This window comes from Poecilia formosa, unplaced genomic scaffold, assembly GCF_000485575.1.
Source record: "Poecilia formosa unplaced genomic scaffold, Poecilia_formosa-5.1.2 Scaffold1, whole genome shotgun sequence".
NCBI classification, from domain to species: domain Eukaryota; kingdom Metazoa; phylum Chordata; class Actinopteri; order Cyprinodontiformes; family Poeciliidae; genus Poecilia; species Poecilia formosa.
This window is the reverse complement of record NW_006799940.1, coordinates 6,749,875-6,772,908: the sequence shown is the minus strand read 5'-3', so window position 1 is coordinate 6,772,908 and position 23,034 is coordinate 6,749,875. Positions and strand designations below refer to the sequence as shown.

General features: G+C 38.6%; 1 protein-coding gene across 10 annotated transcripts in view; it reads right to left on the bottom strand.

The window, feature by feature from the left end:
• Positions 1 to 23,034, bottom strand: part of sash1a (SAM and SH3 domain containing 1a) — a 164,175-nt gene that overhangs the window by 34,035 nt on the left and 107,106 nt on the right. For 5 of the 10 annotated variants that reach the window (XM_016669625.1, XM_016669600.1, XM_016669608.1 and 2 more), the window contains exon 2: positions 8,694 to 8,828. In XM_016669625.1, the coding sequence (XP_016525111.1) occupies positions 8,694 to 8,828 (135 nt within the window). Of the gene's footprint in view, positions 1 to 8,693; positions 8,829 to 17,274; positions 17,918 to 23,034 lie in introns of those variants that run through there. The other 5 variants (XM_016669603.1, XM_007547586.2, XM_016669610.1 and 2 more) reach the window with 4 other exon arrangements.

The following is a 23,034-nucleotide window of genomic DNA, read 5'->3' as shown; positions in this document are numbered from 1 at the left end:
TTTACATTATATTACGTCATTTTAAAAGTTAGTTTGCAATTTTAGTGCTTTTGAGCTATTCCAAAGGAAAAAAAATGACTCAATGTGTTTACAGTCTCTTTATCTGGGGGTGTTTAAGCTACAGTGACACTCCTGAGATCGACAATTAGTTTACGGGTAGTTAAAGGCATTTTAAAGCTTGCAACAGACCAAGGGAATAAAAAGGTTGACTTCAGGTCAACAGTTGTCTTTGACAGAGGTTATCTGGCTCAGCGCAGCGGGAAAAAAATGTATGACATAATCTTTCACATGTTATTGATTCCAAAGTATTATTTTAATACTAAAACAAAACAATGTTTTGTCTTTTGTCTTTTTTGAGGCTGTTACTTTTTGAGAGTAACAGTCTCAAAAAGTAACACTCTCAAAAAGTAACAGTCTCAAAATACAAAAAAGTGTCAGAGAAAACAAAATTTACTAAAAGCACAAACTGACTGCGCAGACAGCTTCCAAAAATATTTGATTGTTCCAGATTTTCTTCCCCACTATAAAAATGTTTTGTACGGACCAGAACCTTGACCCTCCCCCACCAGTTGCTATATATATTTTCAGTTGGCAAGCAATGGGTGGCATGTCTGTCAAGCAGCCAACTGCAGGCTAGCTGCTGATTGAATTACAAATGTCAGTTTTTTTAAGCCCCTGGTGTTACTTAATGGACAAAGCAGAAACATACTATTCTGCTCAATTAAAACATTTTACATTTCTTAATAACATTTTTGCTTCACTTCAGTCGATGTAATAACATTTTCATAATAACCAGTATGTTATACCATCTTAGAAGGAGCATGAATGTAGATTTTCTGTTCTAAATAAAATCAGCTATAACATTTTTACTTACAATACAAAAAAAAATCATAGTCTGAGAGTTTGAATGACTGATATATCAGCACAGACAGCATAAACAAACAATACATTGTTTTGTGAACTCAGTAAAGTGTTAACTCCAGCTATCTGAAGCAATCATCAGATCATGTCATAGAACTTTCTTCTTTAGTTTTTGTGTAAATAATAATGCTCCTCTCATGTAAAAACCAATATTCTTATTGTTTTATATGAGTCCCATATTGGTTTATGTCCCATATGGAGGCAAAATGAGCACAGAACTAAAAATACCCAAACAGTTGCTGATGGACTGTCAGAAGATGGAACCAACAAAGACAGGAGGACATACCCCCAAAACTTTCTAATTCAGATGTGGGAGATGGTTTTCTTATATACGAGCAGAGCAGGATAAAATTTAAAACTCACACTGAAGGTGAACTTTTGATAAAAGTGTTTCGTTAATGTTTAATTTAGGACACATTTACAGAAACATCAATACCACTACCACGGTTGAGTTTCATGAGGTCCTTACAGAGAGAGAATCCACAACCTCAGATGACTTCTTACTTCCTCTTACTGTTTGACATTTAAAAAAAAAATACCACAGGCAAAAAAAAAAAAAACTGGAGGTCCAACACACCCCCAAAAATTCAAGTATAGTTCATAAACTTTTACATGTTTGTGTGCATTGCAAGATTTGGGGATTTACATAACATGAAAGAAAATAATTTAGGTCAAAACCGAAGTTGTTGTGGATTTTCTAATCTTGCACAAAGACGGCAGTAATCCATTCTTGTCCATCCATGTGGTAATTTAATGTGCTATCTTACCAAGGAAATGGTTTGTTTAAGAAACAGAGTTAAGATCAGCCAAGTAGGTTAGGTCAGTAGGAGGTTCTGTGCTCGGCTTTTTAAATCCCATTTATCCGAACTTTATCCTGCTGCCACCAAGACTAATAGAACCTGAAATTCCCGAAAGCCGAGAGTGGGAATAGGAAATGAGTTGCTTTTTCTTTTCTACTGAGAAGTGTTCATCACTCTCCATCTGCATGTATATTTGATTATAGAACAATAGTGAAAGGAAACTGAATGTAGAATCAGTTTCTCATACTTCCTTTGGCTCTACGCAGGCAAGTGCAATCTTTCCACGCCATCAGCTTTTAAGTGCGAGTGACTCAGTCAGAGGTGACATAACCTCATCACGTGCGCTTTAAGTGCTTCAATTATACGAGTCAAATGAGCAGTGACCCTGAAAAGCTGAACTGGCAAAAAACTTCAAATTAGCCTCAAACGCTCACTTAGGATAACAGTAATCAGCTGAAGCCAGACTGTAAAGATGTTAGCGAGACAACGCAGCAGACAGACTTCGCTTCCACATGTCACACAAACCATATGTCCAAAATGTCTGTTTCTCTGGTCAAGGAAATGTATCTGGATGTTTGTTTGCAAGGTAAATCATTTTTAAGTCGGAAGAGCCTTCAGACAGACTGTGCACCCAGGGAATGCAAGGATTTCCATAATTTAAAGAGCAGGTTACCTTTCTAAGGTCTTAAAAACTTTCTAATTAACTTGCCAGGCAAATCTGGGACAGTGCTGTTTACCTTTCTATTGAAGGAAAAGATTACTGGAGACAAAGAAAAAAACCACATCCATCCCTTAAACAAGCACAGCGTTGGTGTTCCTGTTTAAACAAAAGCACTATGCAAAACATTGAGTACTTAAAAAAAAAAAAAAAAAAAGCCACATTAAGAGGGAGAGGAGAGGCATTAAACAAGGCGCACATGCACATTCAAGAACACTTTCACAAAGGTAGCAGCAGGCTGGTTTTGCTATCAGATCCTCTTTGATGGGTTATCCGGCTTGTAGCAACACGGTAGATATGCATGTCTCTGCCAACAAGATGGGGGTGGAGGGGCGGGAGGGCTGGACAGCGACATGGAACTAGACAGAGACCCAAATCTTAACACCACGCCAAGATAGACGTAAACACAGACCGAGGAGTACCTACGGCATGCAAATATCTCACCTCGACTTTCACAGACAGAACTCCTTTAAATACACAAAACTGTCCTCTGCTTCTCCTTTTCACCATCAGCTTTACTGTCTGTCTGCACACAGCATCTCTGGTGTGATGTAGATCTTGGGTTCAGAGCCAAAACAGTAAATAGAGTCAGTTTGTCAGTCGTTTAATTTCTCCATAAAGAGATCAGCAGGAGAACAACCAGAATCATGAAGACTAAAGAACACGTCGGACAGGCCAGGATGAAGTTGAAGACAATTTAAACCACGGCTGTGTTACAAAGACATGGCTAGCTTTGAGCATCTCACAGAGCTCTGTTCAGTCCATCATTCATAAGTATGGTACAACTGCAGACCTATTCAGACATGGCCATTCACCTAAACCGAGTAGGGAGAACTTTCATCAGAGTTACCCAACTAAATCGGGAGAAGGTGCAGAGATTACCACCACAGGTAGATTTTTATTTAAAAAAGAAGACATATCAACTTACTTCCACTTTATAATTATGCCAAGTTTGTGTTGGTCTATCATAAAAACTCAAAATATATTGTAATATGAGGTTACAACGTGTTGCAAAATTCAAGGTACGTACATTTTTATTTATTTATTTATTTATTATACAATTCACTGTATGTGTTTTACAAGCGGATAAGCAAGAAATATTTGGCACAGAACATCAGATCAATACTCTTTTAACAGCTGTCTCTGTGGGTGCAAAGCTTAGATCTCACAAACACCCTCCCTGAGGGAGCACGCTATCCTTTGCACGAACTTACCAGCGTCATATTGTGATGCTGCCCTATTTGCCCAAAACTGGCACACATGTGTTAAGCGTGCATGTGTTTTCCCACCAGATGGCCACTGGAGTTATTTGCCCAGATATCATCTTGAGTGTATGGACACACATCTCTGAGGGAAATGGATTGTATCTCTAACTGCTAAAGCATGACGGAGCTAAGTCAGGAGAAGGAGAAGAGCTTTGACTAATTAAGATCACGATGTCAGCGGGCAGGAAGCTTAACATACCCCATGCATTCACTGAAAACTACTTATGAAAAGTGTCTGTGATTCCAAAAACCCATGCAGCCTTTTACCTGCATTTTGAGCAATTTTAGTATGAAAGGAGCAGCCACAGAAAATGGAGAGGGACAAGACAGAATTCTGGCTTATTCGGTTTATTATGAGAACTCACAGCCAGCACAAGTAGGTGGATATGCTGCAAAAGTAGAGAGAGGTTGTTTAGCGTAGGCACTCCAGCTGGCATGGCCGGCTGAATCTGGGTGGGCGAGTGAGAAGCTTCAAGGTATGAAATGTGAATGTGGAAAGACAGGCACTGAAAGGAAAGAGGGAGGCCAGCCGTTAGCCGTGGAACCAGTACAGCATGCTGCAAGCCTGCACAACCAGTTCATTTGGGGCGATTGATCCTGAGAGTTTTCACTCACAAATGACATAATGCTAAAAAATGCATTGTCGTCCAAGTCTTGTGTAAAAAAACAGGTCATTCCTGCTCATACCAATAGTACACAGCCTGCCTTTTTAGCTTAATACTAGTGTAAAAGTGAGTCAAACAACAAAGTCTTCCTTTCACGGGACCAGATCTCTAAGACTCAATTGTCATTGTTTTGGCAGCTCAAGACTAATGCCAGAATTATTACAAATTCCAATGATAGTCAAGCAGTCCAGCGCTGACGAATAAATCATGTAGTAAAATTACAAATACGCCGCATGCTTTCCACAAGAGTTATGCCAACAAAGGAGGGCTGCCAGCCTCTTTTGAAATCAATCTTCCAGCCACAAAGGCAGCTGTCTGAGCATGTCGGCTCTCTTTGTTTCAGGATAAATAAGCAGGAGACCAAACATTTATACACTGTAGATTTTAAGCTCAGGTGAATTGACCCAGTTGGGCAAAAGAAACCATCAGGTAATTAGCACATTCACCACAGCCTTCCTTGCCTCTAGGCAAAGCAAAACAGGTCAGGGCTTGGATCCTGACCCCGAGCTACCAAGATCCCGTTACAATTAAAGAGCCTTTTTTAGGTCGAGTTAGTCACTCAGGCTCAACTTGTGAGTTTTACGTTAAAACTTTCCACAACAAAGTTAACATCCAGAGGATTGTGGCAAAGGCATCAAAGGAATTAATCTTACTTGCTTCTTGACTACCCACAAACTGTAAATTGCCTCAGCAGAAACTGTTGCAATATATAATTACAATGCATGTGCAAACATTTTAGAAGTTGTGCTTAATCACCACAAACTTCTGAAGTGACTCACCCTGATTTATCTGTGATGCACTTCAACTGTTCCATCACTTGGGGTTGGGGGTTGTTTCAAGCTCGAGGTTCTACACATTCAACCCGTCTCCATCAAGGTGAACTTCTGAGCTAACTGACAGCTTTGACACTTTTTCACCCTCAGCAGGAATTAGAGTTGCACTAAGATTGACATTGCAGACAGAGTGGCTGTTTACAGAGATGATGTATAATGTCCATCCAAACAAAAGAAAAAAAAAAAGCCACTAAACTGAATGTAAGTTTAAGCATCTTGCTTTATTTTTATATTTAATTAAAATAATACAAATAAAACCAAGAAATTTCAATTCACAGTTTTTTGTCAATTGAAATGTTTTCTGTCAAAAATACTGAACCTTATATAAGCATTTATACCTCATTTACCTACTTTTTCCACATCTACTTATTCTACGATATTAAGTTATCTATATTGCCAAAAGTATCTGCTAGTCTATCATGCATTAGAATTACATCCCATTTTAATTCAAGAATATTTAATAGGATGTTAGCCCACTCTTTGAAGCTCTAACAGCTTCATTTCTCCTGGGAAGGATTTCCACAACGAACATGTTCAAAGAAATTAAAAAGTCTACCAAAAGAAAAGTTGTGAGGGCAGACACTGATGTTGGACAAAAAGCCTTTGCAGTTATCACTTTGATTCATCCCAAAAGTTTTGTATCAGTTTTAGTTCAGCATTCTGTGCAGGCCAGTCCAAGCTCACTATTCCATGTTTTCATTGACCGTGTGGAGATCTAAAGCACGTGTTGGAACAGGAGAGGGGCCATCTCCGCTGCACGAAAAATTACACCTAATACAATGCAGCTAGGTAAATGTTATTCTCAGTGTTTACAATGCAAGTTGTCAGCCACAAATAGCATTATATAGCATGTTAAAGATTGCTGTTGTAAAATGACAATATATGGAAAAGATATTTTGCAAGGCACTGCATTTGGGAAACAATCCAAATTTCAATTTGCATATAAATCGCAAGATAATAACCTTACTCATTAGTCCGTTCTCTAAAACTTGTAACATTTTCCTCTTTCCTCTCTTTCAGCATGTCCTGTCATTTCAAGTAATAATTCTCCAGCATAATCAAATTAGAATGCCAGAGAGATCCACCCAAATGCGGTGGGAAACTTTGAGCAGCAGAGCTGTTCCATCTACAGGGGATGTTTACTTAACTGCTTGTGTCTCACCAGTACAAAAACTAACACAGAGATGTATAGAAACAACAGCGTGCAGAGAAAGCAGGAAGTTGCTGCCCGATAGTCATCTCAGAAAAAGCCTCCATCATCAGCTTTTAATACGCAGAGACCCCCATTCTTTACTGCAACAGAGAAAGTCAAACACTTTGCTTGCCGTGGTGCCAGTCAGGGAGTGATAATAAACATAAAAGGCTGCTTTTCTAAAAGAAAAGACGCAAAGAAGTGCAAACAGAAACCAAAATGGTCCACATGGAAACAGTGCTCTTGCCAAATCGAGAGTTAGGGTCAGTTTAAAGAACAGAAACTTGTGAAAAGAGAAGACTTCTTCTCTCTTTTGGTGTTAGCACAGCTAAACTGCGGACAGAGGGGGGTTTCTAATGGGATTTTCTTTTTGTGTCATCAGCAAATTGTTTTTTTTGGTTCATCTAAATTATGAATTCATGTAAACCTTAACCATCTAGTATGATAGGGTAAGGGATGCAGGAGATAGAAACAATAATATTAAATGGAAAAATAATAAGATGAGTGAAAGTACACAAACTTAACTGAATATGGAAAAGTATATAAAATAAAAAAACTGATATAAAAATTGCAACAACAAAAAAAGTGCAAATTGGTTGAAGACGCCATCCTTCAATTTCTATGGTCTATTCGCCATGATGATCAGCAACACCATTCACTGTTGACACCATGACCTTCTGAAGGTCATGGTGTCAACAGTGAATGGTGGAATCAAATTTCGGCTCAAACATACAAAAGTCTCTCTCTACTGTTGGGTTCAAATCTATGTGGAGGAAAAAACAAACCTAATTTTAGTAAATCACATCAACAAACCACCAAGTGAAGTTCAGCCTATACCGTGTGGGCCAATCCTGCACATTTGAGAGCTCAGAGTAAGGTGTTGCCTGACCTGTATTTCTTTAGTCACGCATTGTTTTTTCTTCTCTTCCCCTATATTCAGCTGCCAAAACTTCACAGAGTGGCAGGACAGCTGCAGGCTCTCCTCTCCACCTCCTACTCATCATTCCCCTCATCCGCTCCCTTCTTCTTCCTCCGTTCACATCCTCATCCCCTCTTCTGCACTGGGATTCAGGCTCAAGTCCCAGTCAGCTTTATTTCTTCTCTTAAGCAGAAAAATCCACCCTGATTATTTCCCTTTTTTCTCCACAGCTCTCTGTACTCAAGATGACCCCCTTCCGTAACTAAAACATGGCCAGAGGTGACTCTTCTCACTTTGTAACTTACTTACTTGGTGGGAAAAGGCACTGCTCTAGTCATAAATGTATGTTCACTCATCGTAGGTATGAACATGGTTTTAATTAAGGAATTTTAATAATCTATGAAAACTAAACTTAAATTTTCTCTTCACCAATACATTACTTCCAGCAATTCTTAAAATTAATAACTGCATGAACAGGTAGCATTTCTTAAAATCTTTCTTTCCAAACGTTTGACATTAAATTAGATTAGACTAAGTATTTCCTGCGTTCCGTCAGTTAGGATTTCCAATATTTTTTCTCTTTGCTGAAAAAGTCAGAATGATATTTCAAGCTTGGCATGGTGTTCTTACACCTGCAAACACTGATCTTTTTCTCCAAAAATGAACAAAGAACTTCCTATTATATAGCAAGTTAACAAAATAATAAGGCCAGTCTCTCCAAAAGATGTTTTCAGCCGTAACCATAGTGATTTGTTTCACCTATTCTACCTTTTTTTTCTGTCATTCACTAAGTTAATTCAAAGCACAATTTAAGTAGAAATTAACATTAACAGGGTCTTCGCCGGGAATTTATATTTTTCTTTCAAGTTGACCAGCACAACAGCTAACTTAAACAAAATAGAACAAAAGCCGTATCTTTTTGTATACTGCATGCTAATATTTACCAAAAAAAATAATGCAGCAAGGTCATGTGGAACAAGACTTTAAAACACTCTCTTCTTTAGGCCTACAGTGTCTTAATGCTGAACAAAGCTCGGTCCTCCACAGCAATACCAGCAGCATTCCACCATTCATCCGCTTGCAGCTTGGCAACCAAATGGGTTGCCCCACTACCCTACATCCTTGTGAAAAGGAACCCCTCACTCTTTCTGACAGGTCTCCGTTACACTACTGCATTCACTTCTATACAAAGTCTTCCTAACACTTGAGGACATGCTCTTTCAGCTACTGCTTTTCCCCGTCAGGTTTTTTTTTTTTTTTGGCTGGTATCTGGTATCCCGGGTAGTTGTAGATTCTTATTTCAAATTTGAATGCAAACAGCCAGAAAAGTCGTGAGGTAGTTTTTAATGGAAGTTGTGATGCTTGTGTTTTAAAGCATACACTTGCCATGTCCAGCTCTTGGGAGACTTGGCGCTTGCGCAGCTCTTCCATCCGGTCGCTGACGTCGCTGAAGCAGGTGTTGTAGTACTCGGAGTATTCCTGGGCAAGGTCATCTATGTTATCCAAAGAGCCATCCTACGGAGTAAAAGAAAGTGGACGGGTTAGTATGGGAACGAAAGCACTCTGGGAAACAAAAGCCAAATTTCATAAGAAAAAAAACTGATTTGCGAAGTGCCAACACAGGTCATTACATTACTAAATGAGCAGTATATTTAAATGTCTGACCATTAGATTAAGATTACATTTATGTATTTGAGATCTACATGCTACTTGTCATGTGGAAAAAAACCCCAGCCTCAATACACTTTGATTTGTTATACTTTTTCTTCACTAAGCACTGAGACTTACAAGCCAAAACATCCAAAAATACACCCGAGGGTGAATATCATGACAATGTATTTGTTCTTATCTAGCTCCATTCTGGATCTCAGATGAAGCCAAGGTTTGTTCCTAGGTTTCGTCTTTGTTGAGGCTCGTTTCAAGGATGCCCTTTACCTCCTCAGACATTCACTTAGCTCTGAACCAAACACATTTTTCCTGCTGGCTGTGGTTTAGATCCACACAGTTCCTGCCTTTGTGGGGGAAAGCATGTTTGGGAAAGAGGGAGGAAGCAGCATTCAAAACAGTGAAGACATTACCCGACTGAAAAGAACACTCGCTGATTACAATGAGCAACTGTAAGAGGTTGTGACAAGAAACAATGTTTAAAAGTAGCTAGGATTCGACTGGAATTTGTTGCATCGTGTTTTGGCCGTGGGACATAGACTGATGGATTCCAGTCATTAGACAGCTAAATATTACAGATGCACCAATCAATTACCTAGATATGTTTGCATGGCGGCACAGTTGGTAGCACTGTTGCCTTGCAGTATGAATGTCCTCTTTTCAAATCTCAGCTTGTTGTCTTTCTGCATGGAATTTACGTGGAGCATTGTTTCTTCAATTTAAAGTCATATGTCAATACCCTTTAAATCAGTTTACTCAGTTCATTATTTGACTTGCTGATCAGCAATCAGGGCCAATCAAGGAAAGTAAGACAATTTTGATCTCTGGTTGGTTGTAGAGATGCAGTCTTTATTTTACCAGAAATCTGAATCGCCCAGTTTTCTTCTGATTCGCTCTGGACAGAGATCAGCAAATATTTATTAAATACATCAAATCAAAGAACTACCTTAATGTTCAGTCTGTAAGCACATAAACCAAGCGCAAGTACTTTGATGGATTTTTTTTTTTTTCTAAGTTTGATCATACTTAGATAAATGATAAAGAAGCGTCAGCTGATCTGCATGAGTGGGAATCATTGTCAAGTCCATCATTTAATTTTGGGTTCAAAGTTACTGTTGCTATTAAGGAACATGTAGCACTTTGTTATCCGTTTGTCACAGACCTAAGAAAAAAAAAACACATCTGGAATCTACCACAACAGAACCGACAGACCAAACAAAATCAATTGTAGCTCTAACAGAGAGATTATTACAGGGACATGAAGTGACCTCTTGTCCAAAGTGGCATCAACGGCCATCCACCGTCGCTTGGCTTGGTTAAAATATGGGCTGTTCTGGCAGTGATGGCCAGCTGTTGAATATTCATCAGTGTTGATCTAATCTGTGCCAGGCAGACAGCTAGCATTGAGTCAGTGAGCAGAGTCCGAACAGTATACCTCAGTCTCTGTTTTTCTGAACCGGACTCCCTTTCTGGGTGCCAGGCCACAAATGAATGGATCCCTGTGAGTGTGGGCGAAGGTGCCACACAAACATACACACACACACACACACCCAGACATCTACACACAAGGGCATAAGGCCTCACTCAGAGATGTCTGTCTCGTCAGGGAAAATGCACATTGACATGCACACCCATGGAGGCAGGGGATTTAAAACACATCGGACCAAAACAAACTAATTAAGCCCAGTTGTAAACAAAGCGGCTCAGAGGGATAAAAAGTCATGAAAAAGTGCTCTTTAACAATTTGATGAACACAACATTTCCGATATAAACATTTTTGCACCGGGCTGGCAAGGTTCTACATCGTTCCACCCTCCTCATGTGAGAAGTCGTCTTTTGTCCAGACATATGGTTTGGAATGATCAAGAATCCCTCTGGGAGTGCTCCCTGACACAGCAGACACATGCTTTCTACTTCATTCCTCACAATGACAAAAAGCATGCTCTTGTTACAGAGCTCCACAAGCTAATAACCAGCCGCAGATGGAGCTAATCTATTTTAACAACAGGCATCAAAGCTTTTCTAAAACTTTACCAACTCCAAAAAGACAGAGTTTTACCTTTTGGGAGCTTCAAAGTAAGACAAAAACTAAACATTAAGTTCAAGAACAACAATAAAAAAAAAAGTCCAAAACCTGGATAAAATATCAAACTCTCCCACAGTTTCTAATGGCTGTGTGTCATAAGTTCAGGCTAAACAACTAACCTCTGGAATAATCAAGCATAATCTAAATTTAAGAAATAATATATTCAGACTTACAAACGTGCCTAGCCCCATGGTTATTTGAAATAATGACTAATGCTGCTTTAGCTGACGCAACAGCCACTCCACCCTGGAAGTAAGGGGAGGCCAACTCCCCATTATGACTTGAACAAAGGCAACAATAGCGCCACAGAAAGCAACACCCATACAAGAATGTGTGTGATTTCATTTGTATTTACAGTAATGGGGAGGTGGGGGTGCCTCATGTCATGAGCTCCATGAAAACGCAACTCCCTTTGAACAGCTGAGGTTTGATCCACCTATGCTTCAAGACTACATGCAACTCACTAGCCTCACGGAAGGTTGTTGCGCAGTAGCAATAATACGGCTGCTATAAATTACTAAGTGATACGCACCACACAGCTTTCATTAAATATTGCCTCAGATAACTGCAGATAATTAGTATCTGTCAATCACAGAAATACATTTCAAGTTTAACATCCCCTATGAGCAAATACGTAGCTGAAAGTAGCTGCAGTTATTTCAGGATTTTATATGTTTAAATCTTAGATGCAAAGAAAATGCAGCCAGTGTGACTGAGTGATTAATAGTTCTTAGAAATCTTAACTCTTGTGTTTTGTTTATTTTTAAAGTGGATTTAACACAATCACATTTTAACAGAATCGCATCGAAAACCAACACGTTTTTCTAGTCTACAGTCTGACTTAAGTTTTTCAAAAATGACAGAAAAAAAAAATCACAAATGAAGCCATCTTGTTGAAACATTACATGCAACAGATTTGTAGACTATGAGACTTCTTTAATTATGCTGGATAACAATCTGGAACTGGTGCTGTGTGAAGGGACTTTGTGATGGCTGCCAATAGATCTGTGATTTTTTTTTTTTTTTTGTTTCATATTAGTTCAGTTTGGTAATAGCATTTCCTCACAACTGTAACACTTTCATTTTCACTGTTCCCGTAACCCAGAAGAGAGCATTTCCAAAATGAGTCTATGGTTATTTGAAATACTGAATTTCTGTTGAAGCCTTTTCCACAGATTGCCATTGCTTGTTTGCTTTTTTTTTTTTTTTTACATTGTATTGGAAAGATTTTCATGCAACATGCATGTATTGACCCTGAATAAACATTGTAAAAGGCTAAAAATATAACATTTCCCTCTACCTAAACTGTTTTTCCCATGTTTCCCATGTCATGTTAGAGACTGTTACAAACTGGGAAATGGTAGGGTGCAAGGTTTGATTATTATCCAAGGGGTAGCTTCATGAAAACTTGAATTTACAACAGAGACATGGTCCATAAGGTCACAGCATGGGCATTGTACATTTTCAACTAAAGGACAACATCAGGACAGAAAGAGCCGGTTTTAAAACAGACCCTAATTATTACTAAAATGACTGGTAGTTGTTTTTATTAAGATATTATCTACATTTACAATGAGTCACAAACACTTGCCTTATACAGAAAGCCACAAAACAAACAAAAAAAATTGCAAAAAATTTCTGACATTATCAAAGCTTATATAAATCCTGTAATCACAGAGATGAGGTGTGCCAACAAGCACTATGAAGCTGATAGGAGTAGACTGGGCAAACTAGACAATAGATGAGGATAAATGACATGTTCATGCGTCATGTTTTAAGGTCTGACTAATGGTGCTCGGTTGGGGAATTGGGAACAGTCAGGAGCCAGATGATTGCTGACATTGGGCTTCAGCATTGGTCTTTGGAACCAAAGGTGGAAGAACGTTTAGGAAGGTAATGCCACAGACCAGAGCTCAGTCTTTCAGAGAACTTCCTTAGGATATCCGCTTTCGCTAAACAGAGCAGTGCCATCCCAGAAGAGGAAACTTAACAGATCTCTGTCTGACCTAAACAATGAGCCTGGACATGGCAGTGTAAAGTCAAAATGAGGAAGGAAGGATCAGGTTGTAAACGAGCCCATGTTGGAACATTTCTAGAAAGGAGACAAAATAACAGAACTAAGGATATTTGGGCAAGAGAACATCTTTCAATATGGTCTCTTGCTTGAGGTCCCATATGATCATGGGCTTATTAAGTTAACATAATAAAATCATAAACCTTCAGACCATGAAAAGTAGAGCCCCATATTTACAGAGTCTCTGTGTCTTACATAATCAGCAGGCTTCAAATGGACACACTTCCTCCTCCCACGCTGCGTTTAACAACCCAAAACACTTTTCAAGATGACAAATTCTCTGCAGACAAGTAAAATAATTCCACAAGGTTTCAGCTCGATTCAGCTTTTCCAGCAAAATCAAGAGAATTACCTAGTGAGGGAGCACTAAGTCACCGTCAGTTGCCCAGGTTTGCAAACTGAAAGTCATTTTTTGTACTTATAGCTTCATTAAGAAATAAAACAGATCTCACAAACACATGAACGGCCCATATGTAAGACTGGTTTGCCAAAAGGGTTTAAAAGGAAAGACAGGAATACAGATGTCACCACAAATTGGCCTTAGATGCATACTGATACTCACTTATTTGAATTTAAAGAGGTCTGTACTGTCGGCCTCAACCACTTAAAAGTTATAGCTCATACCTCTGCGCCCTAATCTGCTTGTGAATCTTAATTAGTTTGAGGAGTATTAAAATCTGCCTCTCTTAGCTATTCTTATTAAACACACATTACTGACAGGGGGCCCTCGGAAACATAAACAGGCTGACATTCTTGGATTTACAATCAAAACAAGATGAAAAAGTCCCTTAAAGATGCAAATAGTGATTTTATTGGGTGGATTACAGGGTTTTTGCTGACGGGTACTTTAATGCTGTGTCTGCACAGCCATTCCAATATTAAGTTCCTAAATTTATTGTGTGTCCAGACCAAATAGTGAGCGTACTGAGCAAAGTTAGACAGCCGTCTGTAAAGATAAGGTTTCATGCGCAGAGGGCCAAGACCAGACTTGCTACAATGATTTCAATCCAGCAGGCAGGGTCGGATAAACCCAAATTTAAAGGCCATTCCTTTGTCAGGACCTCAAGAACAACAAAAGCTATTGAAAGTCATAGAGCGCTGGTTATATATATAGCACATGTATTTAGTTGTACCATAGATATGGTATTTACTGTTCTCAGGGCCTTACAATGTGCTTAAAGATAGGAGTCGGAGCAGATTCTTAAGATAAAGTGCATAATAAAGGTCAATTTACTTAAGACTTCACTTTTATGTAATCAACTGACATTTCTACAGGAAAATACAACAAAATGCTATGAAGCAAATGACACATTGTTGAAAGCTGATCATAAATGAAGAAAACCAGTAACATGGTTGCTAGCATAGCAAGTCTTAGCATGGCTGTTAAACGTCACATTTCTCTTTAAAAAAAACAAACAAAAAAAAAACAAAGGGCCTTGAAAAATGCAATCTAATCCTGAATTTTATTTGGCCTGTGCATAAAACTCAGTGCCATATTATGTTTGTTGTATTTCTAATTAATAATAACATGCGAGTCTCCATTATGTGACTCGCATGTCACATAATGGAGCCCCTTCATAACAGAGTTTTCTTGGGTTGGACGGAGTGAAAATTATCACGAATGTTTTGTCTCTGAAAACAGCTCAGCAAAAACACAGAGTTCCTTTAAATCAAGCCCAAACACCCACCTGTTTACAGTTACTTTTGAACTATAAAAAATGGAACATCATCCAACATATTTCATGTACATTCATGATTTTAACAATGGCACTTGACCAAATGTAATGTCTTATTGGTCTTGTTTTTGGTTTTCACAACTGTTGAATTTATGATGTGTTTATATTTTTATATCTTCACAATGTAATGCACTTTGAACTGCTGTCTTGCTGCCATGTGCGATAGAAATAAACCTGATTGATTGACTTGATCAGTAATCTCAAAATATTACTCTCATTTATAATTATACGTAGCTACCAAGAGAAATAAGCTGATATCCAATGCCGCAAGAACCATGGCACAGCCTGGGAGACAAAATAAATAAAATGGGTCAAGTGCCAAAAATGATGAGGAGCTATTTAAACATTAAATGAACAGGTTAACAAACAAAAGTGTACAGTATTGTGTCGTCTGGGGTAATAAACAAATAAACATCCACTCCTGCAACTTTTACTACATTTAATATGAACTTGTGATGGCCCTGAGAGCATTGGACTTTGAAATCGTACAATTATTTGTGGACGTTTTCATTTTATTATTATTTTTAGCTCAGATATGCCATCATACATTTACACTTTCTTAGCACATTTGCACTTCAAGCTACTGAATTCTACCAAAAAAATAAATAAATACCTAAGCCTAAAATTATGCAGTAGAGTAATGAGAAAGAACAACTTAACCTTAAATGATCTAAAACAGGTCTAATTGTTGCAAACTTGTATACTGTTGAAGTATGGCTGTGACTTGATGATACTGCAGTTGAAAGACTAAATAAATTTTCTGCAAATTTTTGTTTTTCAGTTCAAAGAGAGGGAAAAACAACAAAGATGAGCAGCAGGCTGAGAGCCATTTGCCTCTAGAGTAATAAATCTGGAGAAATTGCTTGGCTGGGAGCCAGGTCTCCCACCTAGTGTCAGAAGGGCAGGACAGCACACCACCCACCCGTCACCCTCAACCTTTTGCACGCACGCAATTCAGCATTTCCACTCCAGTCACATCCTCAGCGCCAGACCAAACCAAATTATCACCTCAGGCTTTTTTCACAGGCTGGGAAGTGACTGCAGGACATTTGGTCGGAGGATCAATCGGATCAAATGTTCTGGCAAGAAGAGCCTCAGAAGATCTGATTTGTGAATGAGAATGAGGATGAAAAAAAGGAGCTCAGTCTGATTGATGATGACGTTCTAACATTACTGGGGATTAGATGAGGCCTGGGCAGATTATCAGTGTCAAGATATACAAAGGGTTTAAAAAGGCCTGGTATAAAAAAGCACTAAGAAAAGAAGACCTTTAGATGAGATCCCAGAGAAAGTATCACAGCTGTGCATGGCTGGTAAGCTGGCTGAAAGGTTGCTACAATACATGTCATCCATAAACAAAAAAAGAAAAAGACAGCTTTGGCAGTTTGGAATTTTTTGATTATGAAAAACACTCACTGTCATGAGGAAATTAACACAGCACCACTTATCTATGTACTTAATATATGAGTGCCCAATAGAACTATGGAGCAGAATAACAAAAAATGTGTAAAAGATCAATAATTTAGAATTATTACTAAATTAGGCAGGTGTTACTTCAACATTTTTGTTTAAGTCTTTATTAAAATTAAAGTAAAACTAATACATCATTGATTATTACAATTGTAATATGTTTTGATTTGTATGCATCATCAAATTGTGGTATTCATCCTCAAGTTTATCAAATCTAATATTATTGCATATGCTAACTAACTACTTTATAATCAGCAGATTTGCGTAATGACACCTGTAATTATCAGCATTTCTACTTTTACATTTGTTTTGGCTTTAAAGTCGATGTTGATTTTATAAAATAAAAAAAAAAGAAGTCAAATATGTCAGTGATGTCTTAACATTTTAGCTTCTGAAATCGCAAAATGTCTGTGGAAGGAAATCCTCCACTGGTGGAGTTCACAGCGGTACGCTGACAACAAAAACAGCATCCACAACCACTATATTGATGTTATCAACTCTGTTATCCTCAATTTTGATAACAGGTGAATATAGAACACCCAACTCCAAGAAAACCCTAAATCTGTGGTGCAACGACAACAAAATGTTCCCAGATATAAAGAAGATAGAAAAACACACAACTTTTACTACAATAGAGATAGCATCCATATTACAACATAAAGCACACCAAAACCTGCCAAGCCAGTCTCGACACAGCAACTGAACGAAACGCATGCACACAATACTAACAGTAGAGCGCTGGCCCTTGAGTTTGAAACCGGGGCCTGTAAGGACGTGTTTGTCTGATGGTTGATTTGCATGCGCCGCAAAACAATAAGCAGACGAGCAAATCAGTGCCACCTTCGAGGGTAACGGGGTGAAAGGTCACAGCGGGTCGAGTCTGATGTCAGTACGTGATCCCCATTTACACCCCCACCTTTAAAAACTCACCAGCATCCCCATGACGTCCGTCCACAGTTGGGAGAAACTATCAGACGCTGCGGCGGTGTCTGTCTGGGGCTCCTCGGAGGACGCATCGAGCGCCTGGTCGCCCTCCATGTTCGAGGGGGAAAGTGTCCGCACTCAGTGAGGTGGAAATCCAGACACTAAACCCACAGGCGAGGAGATGAGACCCGGAGCAACACGGGAGATTGATGCCAAGGCTGCTTTTTTTTTGTTTGTTTTTTTTTTTACAAGTTGCCCTTGACGTACCAGTAAAGTGTTCCGAAATTGCTTAGAGCAGTTCGAGGTTTGGTGAATAAATTGCGTCCTGACATGCTGACAAAATCTCCAAGATGGAAAAAAAAAAAAAAAGCCTATTAATTCAGATTAATAATGGAATACGACGAATCTGCGCTGATCCAGCTTCAGCTGAAAATCCAACAGAGCGAATCCGTGTCTGGGAACTAAACAACCCCTCCTCTCCTCTATCCGACGGGGGACAAGAGATTAGTATGGTCTGGCTAAAAAGTTTTTTAAAAAGTTTGTGAACTCCTTAAAGTAGCGCAACAGGCATTTCCATTAAAAAAAAAAAAGTTGGAGTAAGAGATCCGCCGCTTCTCGGAGAAACCGTTCCAAACAGTGCGCCTCCCCCCTCACTTCACCCGCTGCGTCTCCCTCCCTCTCTCTCCCCCTCACACTCCTCCCAACAGGAGGAAGAAAAAAAACAAACACTTTTGTCACACCGCTAACAACTCATTATGTATCAATAACAAAAAAAAAAAACAAAAAAAAAAGGTTTTCTGGCACGTAGCCTCTGATCCGTTTTAGCCAAGGTAACCAATGAAGTTTTGTTCACGCCGAACATAATTTTAGGTATACTTTTAATTTGTTTATTTCGATTTCCTTTTATGAACCAGTTCCAGCAAAAGAAGGGCTTGAGAGGCAAAGCCGACTATAACTAAGAGCAGGAGCTGAGTTGCTGAGTTTATTAATTTGTATTATGTTTTAATTAATTTATTTATTTTTACAGTTGAACTTTTCAAAATATGAACATATCTGGAATACAAGTGTTTCCAAATAAAAACGGTGCATTTCTTCTTTTTTTCCCCCTTTGGACAATATCTATGAAATAATGGTGGAAAGCACAAAAGTCCACCTCTTCAAATAGGATGGTGTCTCAGAGAACGCCTTAAGTCATTAACAAGGAAAAATATGTCACGTTCTACTGAAGTTTATATTTTGTATAAACTTCTTGGCTGAGCTAATGAAAGAACAGACAGTGTTGCTCAGTGGTCCAAAATCTTGTATGATTTCTTTTTTATTTCGCTGCTATATTGTATCTAGCAAAAGCTAAATAAAACTCCTGATACTCTGTTAAGGCTGATGTCATTGTGCCACCCAAGGATATTTTGTGGTGACCCAAAAAGACACAAATAAGAGATGTCTTCCAAGGAACCCAATACATTTTTCTACATAGTCTAAAAAACTCTCCATCCCACTTTGAATAGGGATTGTGAACAAAGCCACATGATTGTTTCAAAAACAATAAGACCAACATAGGAAAAAGTTTGTTTTTTTCTGTATGCCCAGCTTCTGTAAGCTAGCACAAACCTGGGAAATACTTGTAAATGTTGCGAAAAAAACTTTTACCAAACGCCTCTGTAATGACTTCATCTTAGTTACTAAGAATCTACACACACATTATAAAACAGTTGCTGTGCTGTGTGACAGCTACGCTTTCTGAACCGCAGATTTGAATATGAGTAGCACAGAGACGAACACTTAATGTACAAGCATGAAATTGCACAGCTCTCCTGTCTGATCAGCCATTTGTTATGCCCTGCCTGCAGGCGTCTCCTTGATAATGAAGAAGTCCTGAAGCTGTCTCTGGCTCTCCCTGTTGTTGTAAAGAGCGCATTTTCTCATAGCTCATTTTCTCAGAGCAGGCCCAGCTGTCAGGTCGTGTGACACAACCGGAGATGAAGAGGTAGAGAGCAAAAGTATTTCACTCATCTTGATTCAGCTCCACTTTTACCCAGCCAAAAATGTTGCATTGTCTGCTGTTTATTAGCTCAGTCACCACATGCAGCCAAATAATTAAAATTAAAAGTAAAAGAAAAGATACAAAAAAAAAACAAAAAAAAAAACTGTTCACCCCACATTCCTTTCTGCAACTGTGCAAAAGGCGATCAGTTACACAATAATCCTCCAAAGCTCCAGTTTCACTGGGAGTCTAAACATGTGTGTAATGTTAGGTCTCAACTACGTAGCTATATAGTAAAACAGTTCAATAGTACAGTGAGGTGTGACTGAAATACCATTCACTGCAGTACTGTACCATGAATTTTTACATCGTGTATGGCTGCATTACATACAGTTTAGCTATGTGCATATGAAAAGCATTGTTATCGGCTTGTATTGCAATTGGCAAGTGATTATTCACATTCGTAAGAACTTGTTCATAATAGTAACATCTTACTAAAAGTATCATATTACTATATGTAGCTTGCTCAGTTTGTAAGAGCGCTATTTGTGGCTGGTCACAAAATGGGCTTCTTCTATGGGACCCATTTGATTTGAATATCAGCAAACCAGTGGCACACACATGAAGGTCCTGAGTTGTTTTCAAACTGGTTTTAGGGAAATTGGCTTGGAAAATTTGCTATGTGGGTTAAAAATTTTAACCAAAGTTGCGTTGTCAATCCTGCAAAGGCTGATCAAACAAGTTTTATTTCCAGAGTTTGTGCAAATAAACAAGAAATCTGACTCAGTTCCACATAGTTTTCTTATGCAACTCTTGGAAAATGTCATCTGGTTCACATGTTTTCCAGCTAATTTCTGACACATATCAGTCCCATAAGTAAATGTTTTCTGAGTATCCTTGGGTAAATGTTGAAGCTAATATAAAACCAGAAATCTAGAGTTTCATGTGGCAGTTCAGTAAATGGAAGGCATTCTGTGCTATTCTGGTTAGAAATGTGTTTTATGGACACGTTTAGCTCTGCTAGATAAGAGATTCATGTGCATTTGGACTGGTTCGAAATGGATACCATGAAGAATGGATACCGCATTGAACATTAACGGCAATGTTCTGTTGAGCTTACGAATAGTGAATATCAAGTTTTTTGGTTAACATTAGGGTAGAGATCTTTTTGAACATGCAGCAATAAACACTTCTTGAAGGTTGGGCGTTCCCTGCATTTTTTTTTCTGCCTTAGTCATTTCACATTTAATCTACATAAATGCTCAGAAACCTGGAATCACAATGTGCAAACTCAGCTATCAAAGTTAGTTTTAATCAACTTTGCACATGTTGCACATTGTAACAATTGAGAAAACTGAAAGACAAACACAGACTAAAAGCCTTGGACATGGTAAGAAATCAGTGATAAGGCATAACATGTTAATCCCTGATTATCTTCTTAGCATCAAGTAAAAACACCCATACCAGAAAAAAAGAAAGAAAGAAAGAAAGGTGTAACATGAACACTCCTAGCAAAAATGCTAAAGAGAGTGTTATGATAGGGTATAGGTCCCCCAAACCTCAAGCAAGGAGGACTATTCACACGACAACTGATTTAATTTGCCTAATCTACCATAGAACTCAGACCTCAGAAGAAATGCAAAAAATGCAGAGCTGAAGTAATCTTTCTTCTCTTTAAAGAAAGCCCATTGGCATTTAAACACTTGTTATCAAAAAAGTTAAGACTACTTCGGTCTAATCCACTAACCTGGTAACCTTCCTAAAATAATAAGTAACTTTTTGTCAAAAGTGAGTTTTTCTTTCTTTTCTTTTTTTTGCCTAAATAATCTTTTGGCAAAAAAAAAAATAGACTTAGGCCATTATTTTAGGAAGGTGACAATTTGCAGGTTGCATGTGATTAACTAAAGATTTCTGTGTCCATGCCCCGTCTTTGTTGGAACTAAACATTCCTTTGCACACATTATCAAGTTTCAAAGTTTATGTAGGTGAGGAAGGACTTTTAGAGGTCTTGGATGAGTGGAAGCTGCTCACCAGCGTCCTGCTTATAGTCTAAACACAGAGAAACACTCTCCCCCTCATAAGACCTGCTTTGCTGGGTGGTGATTTGACAGTGTGGGAGGTCTGCACTGTTAACCTCTAATCTGTAATATTGGTAGTGCAAAAGCAAAGGCCGGTAAGGCTTGTATTGTAACAGACAACATGACCTTACTATTGTTAAAGTTTGAGCTGTCCAACAGTGTTGCTCTTCAGAGCAGTGGCCGTGTTTGCATCTTTAAAGCTGATGGACATAGTGCTTGAAACACTTACTCCTCTGCACAAATATAGTTTAAAAAATGTTTACCCACAGCCAGACCCCTACCTTGAGGTCCACAAACTGAAGGGTCAAACTATTAGTGAGAAAGAAAAGGAAGTCTGTTTAATTTGCTAATGATATATCTTATGTATATAGCCACCTTTTCCTACAAATACAACTCATGCTGCTGCACTGTCAGACAAGAGAACACAGAGGTAACTCTGCTTATTTCAACAGACACTAACCGAACAGTGATTACATGTTGAAATGTTCCTATTTGAAGCTTCATCTTCACTGTTTGTGCATTTATTTGAAATTAAGCAGGATTTGGGTAAGAACATAAACAGTGGCTATTATTACAGCCTGATTTCCACCATTTCCACTTTTGCGTGGTAAGGAATGTGCAACACAATGGTTCTCAGCAGTCCCCTTTGTAAGGCTGTAAAACTTAAATGGGTTGGCACAAAAGCTGATGGGCTAAAAGCTGGGAAATCATCAAGTGGTAAAACCTACGACTGATCTACAACCACATTTTCATTTCCTGTGTGAACAAGGTCAGCTGGTAACACAATGTAGGGTTTTTTTTTTTTTGCACACTATTTTTACAATGTGGTTTCAAATACGGATACACCTGCTAAAACATGCCGAGCCATCCTTTTTCGAGCACCTGTAGCAGCATGTTCCCCTCAGCTTCCTGAGGGCTGCAATTTAGACCGAAGTGAAGCTGTGTACTGCAATTTCAACCACCTTCCAGCATATGATCTAGTGTGCAATCTCACTGGTTATTTTGGACAGGCATTTCTGTTTACTATAATTTTTGAATATAGGCCAATTTGACGTGTCTGATATTCACTTTGGCCATTGTGAGTGTATACACTTGTATTACAAGTGTCAATCTTGTAATACATTCATGAAGACATAAGTAGGGAGATAACGTAGAGCAACATCGGTCTTTTTAAATGCTTTGAGAGTTCAGCCTCCGTTTGTGATGAAAAACACTGGATACCAAAATATTGGGAACTTGTTGAAAATCTCAGGTAAGTAAGCGTTTGAATGCTCTGGAGAAATTGTAGTTTTGGTAATGCCAGCCATACTGCTAATATGCCAAAAACGTCTTTCTGAAGCAAAATTAAAAGTAGAAAAAAAAGCAAAACTTTGAAATTAGTAACAGACAGGGAGCAATTTTACTCTCACTAAACCAGACAGGAGTTAAAGAGTACTTTAAGATGGGCCAAAAGTGTCAATCTTGTAAAACATTCATGAAGACATAAGTAGGGAAGAGTACTGTCTGTCTTGTAGATATCACAGAGAATAATGAGACCTTGCAGAGACCTTGAAGCTACAAAGAATCAACTAATCTCCCACTTGACTTCTTTAATTTACCACTCAAATACTCCCACAGGCTAAATAATCTTGAAGACCCATAGAAAGTTCAGCAGTGGCTATTATCACATAGTAATTGTAAGTTGGCGAGAGAAGAAAAGCAGCAACC